We start from the raw sequence: 9100 nt of genomic DNA, 5'->3' as shown, positions 1-9100 counted from the left end.
ACTCAAGTGGAAGCCTTTACAAATGTTGAAAATCTTGTTGGTGAAGTGTTGAAAGACCAGACAAAACTCACCAAGTATGACAGCCAAGGTACGAATTTATGTGTGTAAAATGATGACAGTCACTCAGGCTTATGGGTCATTTCTCCATGGCCTCCACCCTGGGTCACTGCCCTGAATTTTCCAAAGCGTTTACAAAGTATTTGTCTCAATTTTTTTCTAATTAAAAAAAAAAGAAAACTTTTTAAAAAGCGAACAAGGGATGCCTGGGGGGCTCAGTCGGTTAGGCATCTGACTTGGGCTCAGGTCATTATCTCAGGGTCCTGGGTTGGTGTCCAAGCTCCATGGGGGGCTCCCTGCTCAGTGGGGAGTCCGCTTCTCCCTCTCCCTCTGCCCTTGCCCCACACTCATCCTCTTTGTCTCTTTCCAATGAATAAATAAAACCTTAAAAAAAAAAAAGAAAAAAGCGAACAAATACCCACGCCCCTCCTCGGGGTGCTGTCCTTAAGATCAAAAGCTGTGACTTCATTGAAGGCTTCTTAGAAAACACTTCCTGGGACACAGAGCCAGAGACTGGAAGCCCCTGAGTGGTGGGGTCCTTTCCCGGGGTCTGGGGGACACTGACCCCCTCGTTGCCCATGCCTCCCCCCGCCTCTGCTCCTGGTTCTTCTCCAAGGAACCTCCCTTCTGTTATTTGCCAAGTCTTGTCCCTCTCTGGGTCTCAGTTTCCTTATCTGTAAAATGGTGGGGTGTGGACAAGGATCTTTTCAGGTTCTTTCAAGTCCTTCTCCTCGGACAGCGGACAGCGACAGGCCTGGAGAAACACTTTGCATCCAACACCTCCCCACCCCCCGGCCCCAATTTTTCAGAAATGGAAACCGAGACCAGAGGGGAAGCTGGGGTTTGGCTGGGACACAGTGGTGCCAGAGGTTTGCATGTCTGGACCCCAGAGGGGTTTTACCCCCAGGGCCCAGCCCCCTGCTCTGGTACAAAAGGTGAGTGGGAGGCAGAGGGGGCCAGGAACAGCATAGACTCTCCAGTACCCAGTTGAAGTACAGTGGAGGTCTGGGCCCATGCTGGGCCAGCTTCCCACCCTCCTGCCGACTGCCAGCCATCTGACCTTGCCCCAGCCACCTGGCAGCTTGCAGAGAGGGGCACCTGGGATGAATTCAGGGAGGGAGTGGCTTAGGAAGAGTTAAATTGGGTGTCAGGGTGCTGGGGGCTCCAGGCCGTCTTCTGGGCTGAGAAGCCGGTGGCCAGGAAGGGTGGGTATCTGCCAGGCAGCTCTGCTGGGCAGCTCAGGGAGAAGTGGGCAGAAAGGCATCAGATGCATGGAACAGAACATGGCCAAGGCCCTACAGTGGGACAAATGGGACCCAAAACTCCATCTTCTAATTCCTAGTCCATGTTCCTTCGGAGGGTGCTAACCTGTGACAAGTTCCAAGGACTGTCCGGGTCAGGAGGTTCTAACTCTGTAGGAGAGCCGGCAGGAGACGCAGTGCCTGACCAAGTACGGCATGGTCCACAACTCAACGAGATGGTCTCAGTCCCAGGCCCCAGAGCAAGGGGCACTGCTGTCAGAGGAGCAATTCCCCTGGGAGATTAGGTGACCCCGGGGGCTGGTACAAAATGGCCGAGTGACCATAGCACTTGGGGCCTAGTGCTTCAGAAGGGCAGGCCATGGAGAGAGGGAGCTCAAGGGACATCAGGTCCAGCTGGTTCAAGGCCACAGGTCTGCTCTGGCTTCTGAACAAAGGAGCCCCTTGGTGGTCCTGGGCCTTTCCCTGTGTACAGCTGAGAGCGCCTCGGAGACAGCTGGGACTCCAGGTGGCCTCCGAGAGAGAAGCTTGGCCGTGTGCCTTCAGCGTGAGCCTGCAGTCCAGCCCCAGGGGGCTGGAGACTTCCTCCCAAGGGCAAGCCTGGGGCTCTGGAAGCTGCTACTGGGGTGAAAAATGGCATCGCAGGTCCTAGAAGGTTGGGCCAAGCTCAGGGTTGGCCCTTGGGTACAGATACCTGAGAATTAGCACAATTCAGGCTCTTTTACAATCAGAATCATTCTGTATTAAATCCTGAAGCAAACCTGTCGGCTGGTTACTCCTTGCTGCCATTTCCATCGGTTAGAAGCAGGACAGCTGGGAGAGCACGTATTAAAGAGATACGTCACCCAGCTATAAATTAAGCATCCTCCCACCTGATCCTTCTCCTAGATTCATTCTGGTGGATGGTGGCTTCCCTGCGCTTAGAGAAAAACCTCCTACGCCATGTGCCCCAGCCACTCAAAAGCACGGGAGCTCAGCCACAACCTTCGAGGACCGCCAAAGATGGTCTGGTTTTAAGCCAAATGCTACGGTGCGGTAGGGCCGCCACGCCTGCCGTCTGAGGTCTGTAGTCTGTGGCTCTGCGGGGTTAGCAGGGGAGCAGCGTGGTTCCCAGAAAAGGGGCAGGTGGGCACGGGGGGTGAAGCCGAATCCAACCTCCAAGCCCCTGGCTGACGGCCCACTGGGAGGACAGGGGCCACCTCCTGCCCCCTCCGTCGCTACTGCTGCTCAGGGCCGGCTGTCTTGGTGGTCACCAGCTCAGTGGAGCCCAGCTCTGTGGCTGGCACGGGGACGCTGTGGGCAGGTGGGGTGTTGGCTGCGTCTTCTCTGGTTGGAGGCCAGACGGGAGCGGTGGCATCAAGGGGTCCCGGGGGGAGGATGGTGACATGGTCCAGGGTCTCTGGTGGGGGGAGGTGGGGAATGCAAGGTCAGGATTGCGTCACAGCCCTTCCCCACCCCTGTGCAGGAAGCCTCACTGGAGGGACACCCCTGGACGGAGCCATTAGTCCCGAAGCTCCTCTGCAGGGGTGCGGAGGGGTGGCAGGGCATGGGGCCTCGGGACAGGAAGTGCAGAGCGGGCTGGCAAAATGGGAGGTGCGGGGGAAGGGAGAAGCGGGGGAGCCTTGGCTCTCGGGCTCCGAGGGCTCTGGGAGGCTAGAGTCGTGTCCCCCCCGGGGAATCGACCCGAGGTCTTCAGCGCCCGCCCCAGAGCACGGCCCCCGCTGCAGGCTCCCTCCCAGCTCCCAGGCCCCGCGTTACTTACCGCCGGGGTGCGGCTCCGGGGTCCCTGGGGGAGCCGCCGCGCGCAGCCGCTGCCGCCACCGGCAGCCGAGCAGGCCCACCAGGACCAGGGCCAGCGCCAGGCCCAGCAGCGCGGGGGCGCCGAAGAGCAGCGCGGGCAGCGGCAGCGCCGCCTCGGCCTCCGCCGCGCCCCCCGGGCCCACCGACTCCTGCGGCTGCAGCGCCGTCCCGGGCGCCAGGCTGCTGCTGGCCCCCGCTGCTGGGGGAAGGGACGGAGAGGGCGGGCAGGGGGCGGAGGGAAGAGACGGCGGGGGAGGGGAAGGGTCGGTGGGAGGCGAGGCTGGGCCAGGGAGGCGAGAGAGGGCCGGGCGGGTGGACAGGAGGAGGGGACGACAGGGAGCGGTGAGGGCCACGTGGGGACCACAGGTCCCCAAGCAGGCCCCCTGCTTACAGGCCCCCATCAAACTGGTCACCGCGCCCCTTCCCCATCGTGGGGCTGGGGGGAGGGGGTAGAGACCATGCTTGCGGCTCCTGGGTGCCGCGGGGCTGGTAGGGGTCCCTCTCTCCCCCCACCAGGACTGCCCTGCTGCCCAGCTGGCCGACTGGGCGGGCTCTTACCCGGTCTCGGTTCTGGCGTCCGGAAGAGATTGCAGGCCACGCAGTTTCGGACCAGAGGGTCAAAGCACTGGGCCTGGACACACTGTGTGGGGGCCGGGCCGTCCCTGCCCCTCCTGTTCCTGGCCCCTCTCCTCTTGCTGCCCATGTTGCCTCACACCCGGCGCACTGAGTCTGGCTTCTGCTGTCGGGAGGAGGAAACCGGGAGGGGCCACCACCCACTGTGCCCCGCCCCACCCTCCTGCCTGCTGGGGTGGGACCACCGTCACCCAGGGCCCCAAGGCCCTGCACCCCACACCTTCTCTTTCTACCTGCGGTTCCTCCACTCAACCGCTCAACCATCACCCCCAGTCGCTGGCTGGGTGGGCCCCGTGCTGGGCTCTGGGACAGAGCTGGGGTGCAGACCGGGGCCTGCTCTTGGCCGATAGAGTTGGGCCTCATAGTCAGGACAAAGACCTCGGGGTGGCCTCCTCTGTCCTGCTCCCCAAGGGCCAGCCCCAGCCCCAGACAGCCCCCACCAGCTACACCCGCCCCTGGGGCTCCTTCCTGCCCTTCCCAGGCAGAGCTGGGTCCTCTTATCGGATGCTTCCTGAGTGCCCCATCTCCCAGGGAAAGACAGTGTCTCCCAGCAGCAGCCACGGAGGGGGACAGGAAGGCTTTGTCACGGAGGCAATACTGAGAAGATGTTTGCCAGAGGGAGCGAGGTCTAGGGGAGCGTGACAGAGGAGGACAGAGCAGGAGCCCAGAGAGTGCTGGGTCGGAGGGCTAGGCTGGGACCTCAGTGGAGGGTTATGGAGTTCGACCCTGGCTGAGGGCACCAGGGGACTCTGCGGGGCTCTGAGCAGACAGTGCCTAGTCCGAGCTGCGTGAGAGTAAGCAACCTCTGGCAGGAGCAGAGGGCACGGCCAGGGGAGGGGGGGTAGCCGAGGGTCCAAGGGCTCACAGCTGTCTCCAGATCCTGGAAAGGAGGGAGACTTAGATCAACAGATGAACAGACAGACCAGGGCCCAGTGGGCGGCCGGCCCACCCCAACTCCTTCTCCCCAGGATATGTGTGTCCCGGCCTGCTTGCCTCTGCGTCTCAGAAGTCCCCTCTGTCTGTCCTTCCTTTCCAGTGTTTGGGTTTCCCCACTTGTCTGTCCCCCTCGGTCTCTCAGATTGAGTCTCAGACACACACACACAAGCCTTCCTGACGTCTGCTGCCCTGGCCCTGGGGGCAGGGGTTGGCAGCGAGCCCCAGCACAGCGGACACGGTGGGCCACACCAGACCCCTATGCGGTCAGGGCTGGGGATCCAGGGGACAGCAGGGGCTTGGGCACGGGAGTAGATCTTCAGCAGCTGCAAGGGGGAGAGAAGCTTCCAGGCAGAGAGACTGGCAAGGGCAAAGGCAAAGAGAGGTAAGAGGGGACGCTTACGGGGACGCTTACTCTGGGGACAGGCATGGCTACCTGGCGGGGTGCTGGGGAGGCAGGGAGCCTGAGGCTGCAGAGGCGCTGGGCCCCGGGGAGCCCCAGGAGGTACGTGAGTGCAGGGAGCTGTGCTTCCTAAGGACCCTCTCTCTCTGGCTACTGTGGCGTTGGAGATAGGACACAGGGGTCCAGGGCAGGGGAACCATCTCGAAGTTGTTTAGGAGGAAAGAGTGATGCTGTGGAGTGAGGGAAGCGAGGCTGGGCCCCAGGTTTCTGGCCTCCAGGAGCCCTGGCCCACTGCCTCTCCGGCCCCTGCCCACGGGCCAACAACTCCCTGGCAGGAAGGTGTAGGCGTCAGGCAGCTGCAAAGGAGAAGTGGGTCTGGGGCGGTGGGTGTGGGTGTGAGTGTGGGTGTGTGGTGAGGGCGTGGGGGGACCTGGAGCCTGGAGGGGAGCGGCGGCAGAACCCCCACCCCCACCCCTGGCGGAGCTGTTACGACCTGTCACCCTGAGGACCGCAGAGCCCTTATATGGGACCGGGCGCCTCACTGAACCCTCATTCCATCGGGCAGAGCAGACTGAGTCTTGCGGGGACTGGGAGTGAGGAACCCGTCCCTGGGAGAAGGTGGGCCCGTGGGGCCAGTCTGGGGTCACTTGCAGGAGCCACTTCTGCGCAGGCTGGGCGGGCCCGTCTCACTGGGGCCCGCACGGGCTCCCGTAGAAAGCAGGGGACGTGGCCTTCAGGGGCGCCAGTCAGAGTGGGGAGCGGGACTGTTTCCCGGGGGCCGCCGGGGTGCCGAACGGGCCACGTGCCCAGGACAAAGCAGGCAACGGCGAAAGGCGTGTGTGATTCGTGTCAGTGGCGTGGGCAGGTGCCCGACCCCGCACGCACCTTCTCACTCGCCACTTCTGAACGGGAGGCGGAGGGAGGCCTCGAATCTCGACCTCACAGTTAAGAGAAATTTCCGCGACGGACCAGCATGATAAATGCTAGGTTAAATTCTCAGTGTATTCCTTATTTTGGTTCACATCTCTGAAGTGACGATTAATTTCTTTATTCATGTTCTCTCCATCACTTTTTTTTTGAAGATTTTATTTATTTGACAGAGGGAACAGGAGCTGGGGGAGTGGGAGGGGGAAAGGCAGGCTCCCCGCTGAGCAAGGAGCCCCATGCGGGCTCGATCCCAGGACCCCAACATCATGACCTGAGCTGAAGGCAAACCTTAACCGGCTGAGCCACCCAGGCGCCCCATTATTATTTTTTTTAAGTAATTGCTACACCCAGTGTGGGGCTCGAACTCAGGACCCAAGATCGAGTCTCACACTCTACTGACTGAGCCAGCTGGGTGCTTGATAGTTTTTATTTTATTTTTATTTATAACTCTGGTATCATGGCCTCAAAGGTACTATGTAGAAAAGAAGGGAATTTTTAAAAAAAAAGATTTTATTTATTTGACACAGAGAGAGAGATCACAAGTAGGCAGAGAGGCAGGCAGAGAGAGAGGGGGGGAAGCAGGCTCCCTGCTGAGCAGAAAGCCTGATGCAGGGATGCAGGGCTTGATCCCAGAACCCTGAGATCGTGACCTGAGCTGAAGGCAGAGGCTTAACCCACTGAGCCACCCAAGTGCCCCAAGAAGGGTCTTTGTTGCTGAAAAACCCACCTAACGAACGTCTCCGTGTTCTCACGTTTTCGCTTCCTGGTGAATCGTTTTACAAAGATAATTAATCTGGGGTCTGTCAGGGAAAAGGGAGTCTCCCATGATCTTTGTCCCTTGAATTCCCCTCAAGACACTCCCCCAATAGGTCTGACCCAGGCGGTATCTTGACAACCGGTGTCCAGGTGGCGAAGCAGGGGCTCTGCGGGGCAGAGGAATGACCCGGCGCGTCCCGGGAGCCCGGACAGGGCCTGTGCCCGGCCGGCTGTGAAGCGTGGCCTGTGCCCTTCATGCCTTGGGGACAGGGTGGGGGAAAGGAGGAAACTCTGCCACTTGGACAAGCTCGGTGATAAGCGGGGGCAGTCCCGGGGGACAGAGGGGCCCGGCCCCCCCAGATCTAGATGTGAAAGTGCTCGGAGACCCAGGGCGCACTCCTTACGTAAAAATTATTTTTATTTGCAATTCTGTGAGTAATACCTGAACACGTTCTCACGAAAAAACCCTCAAACAACACAGGAGTCTGTGAGTAAGGTGGGGCATTTCCCTGCTGTCCCCAGAGGGGGGCTGTTCTCCCTTTGGACTTTTTCCTCCCATCCTATTTTGTGCCTTTCCATTCTCAGGTAAGTGTCTGCAGAAAAGCAGGGTTTGTGATTCATGAAAAGGGGCCACACAGTGTGCGCAGTTCTGTGGGCTTCCCTGCCCGCCTCAGCCCTCAGCCGCGTGGGCCCTCCTTCGTCTTTTGTCATATTTTGTCCTGGGAGTGGTCAGGGGCCCCAGAACAGGGATTCCCTTTGTCTTTCTCCTGTACCTAGCGCTGACACACAGGACACTGCTACAAAGTCCCCCTCCCTGGAGGAATGTGGGGACCCTGGGACGAGGGGCAGGAGAGACAGAGGCTCCATACAATGCCGTCGCGAGGTGGAGAGCCCCCAGCCCTCTGCCCTCCACTCCAGACTCTCCAAGGGCAGGTGAGGCCTTTCCATGATGTGGTTCTGGAAACCCTGTCCAGGTTTTCACAGGCCCAGGCTGCCTAGACTCAGGCCCTCATCTCCCTGCCCCCCACCATCCACACATACACACACACGTACACTTACACGCACATGTGCACGCACACACGTAAACGTGCACACATACCCCCACACAGTCCAGCATCCCTGGGGGTTGCGGCCCAGGGCAGCCCAGCCGTTCTCAGCCGTTCTCAGCCCGGCCTTGGGATGGGGGACACAGTCACCGCCACCTGGGGGCTAGTAGCACCTGCGGGTGGCAGGTGGGAGAGCAGGGAGCCTCCCCCGGCGTTGCAGGGACAAGGGCCGAGGGCTCTGGGCCTCCCTGCAGCTCTCGGCCCTGTCTGACTGGCACAGTCCGACCAGCACAGGCCGACTGTGAGCAGACGCCGCATTCCTTCAGCAAGTACTTTCGGAGACTCACTCTGTACCAGGCACTGTTCTAGGTGCTGGAGAGAGGGCAGGGAGCCCCCGAGACAAAATCCAAACGGGGAAACCGTGTAGTAGGTGAGGGGCTGAGCAGTGCTGGGGAGACAAATTCAGGAGGGAAGGGTGTCAGGGAGGGCCCGGGCCCGAGTCAGGCCCGGCCTAGTGAGATTTCCGAACAGAGGGAGGCGGGTGAGAGTGACCCCCGCACCCAGGATGTCCGGGGAGGAGCAGACGAGGCCCAGGGAATGGCACAGTGACCAGGAAAATGGCAGGGCCCAGTACTGCCTGAGCACCTGCCGGCCTGTGCCCTGCGGGAGCCCACACCCCTTGCCTCAGCCCTGTGGGGGAAACGGCAGCGGGGTTCCCACTTTACAAAGAGGGAAGCAGGCTCAGGAGGATGGGGGACGAGCCAGACAGCCCCTCAGTCCCTGAGATCTCCCCCGCACGGCTCCCAGGACACACACATCGGTGGAGTCCCCTCCCGGTCAGCAGGTGGAGGGAAGGTCAGTGGCCTTCAGTGGAAGATCAGCCTGTGGCCAAACACGGCCGAGGACGGCCAGGTGCGGGGAGCCCTCAGGCCTCGCAGGGCCACTACGTAGCCAGACCAGCACTCCCCCCAGTGTGAACTCCCAGGGGCCCCCAGATGCCTTTGGCATTCCTCCGGATGTAAGAGGGTGGCCCCTAGAAGGAAGGCTGGTTCCTGGCCTCCTGTCCGGGTCAGGGCCACTGGGACTCCCTACTCTCCCTCCCTCCCAGAGTTGGTCCTCAGCAGCCCTCAGTCCACAGGGTCACACTCAGGTGGGACGCAGAGGTGGGCAGGTCCTGACAACCCACCACATTGTCCTCACTCCTCACCCCCAGCCCCTCAAGTCTCCAGGTGTCTACGAGCAGCCTTCCCACACCGAGTTTCTGCTGCGCCCTTACGGCCCCAGGG

At 60.9% G+C, this 9100-nt stretch overlaps 1 protein-coding gene across 3 annotated transcripts; it reads right to left on the bottom strand.

The window, feature by feature from the left end:
• Positions 1-1732: 1732 nt before the first annotated feature.
• Positions 1733-3886, bottom strand: TNFRSF13C (TNF receptor superfamily member 13C). 3 transcript variants are annotated; one of them, XM_032882876.1, is made up of 3 exons: positions 3675-3886; positions 3079-3396; positions 1733-2715 (listed from the first exon to the last, which is right to left on the bottom strand). In XM_032882876.1, the coding sequence occupies exons 1-3, from the start codon at positions 3817-3819 to the stop codon at positions 2534-2536; spliced, it is 645 nt and encodes a 214-aa protein (XP_032738767.1). In that variant the 5' UTR covers positions 3820-3886; the 3' UTR covers positions 1733-2533. The 3 variants fall into 3 exon arrangements, with proteins under 3 accessions (XP_032738767.1, XP_032738768.1, XP_032738769.1); XM_032882877.1 differs by having other exon boundaries at positions 3079-3315; positions 3675-3874; XM_032882878.1 differs by having other exon boundaries at positions 3079-3312; positions 3675-3872.
• Positions 3887-9100: the final 5214 nt, after the last annotated feature.

The sequence above is a fragment of the Lontra canadensis genome, unplaced genomic scaffold (assembly GCF_010015895.1).
Source record: "Lontra canadensis isolate GAN:19392208 unplaced genomic scaffold, GSC_riverotter_1.0 scaffold84, whole genome shotgun sequence".
Classification (NCBI taxonomy): domain Eukaryota; kingdom Metazoa; phylum Chordata; class Mammalia; order Carnivora; family Mustelidae; genus Lontra; species Lontra canadensis.
The sequence above is the reverse complement of the archived record's forward strand: the minus strand, read 5'-3'. Positions and strand labels throughout refer to the sequence as shown.

Excerpts from the sequence above, each read along its gene's own strand:
- TNFRSF13C (XM_032882876.1), bottom strand. The coding sequence starts at position 3,819 with ATGGGCAGCAAGAGGAGAGGGGCCAGGAACAGGAGGGGCAGGGACGGC. Across the intron at positions 3,397-3,674 it reads GACGCCAGAACCGAGACCGG|CCTCGCCTCCCACCGACCCT; the intron begins GTAAGAGCCCGC and ends TCCCTGGCCCAG. Across the intron at positions 2,716-3,078 it reads CCCGGAGCCGCACCCCGGCG|AGACCCTGGACCATGTCACC; the intron begins GTAAGTAACGCG and ends TCCCCCCACCAG.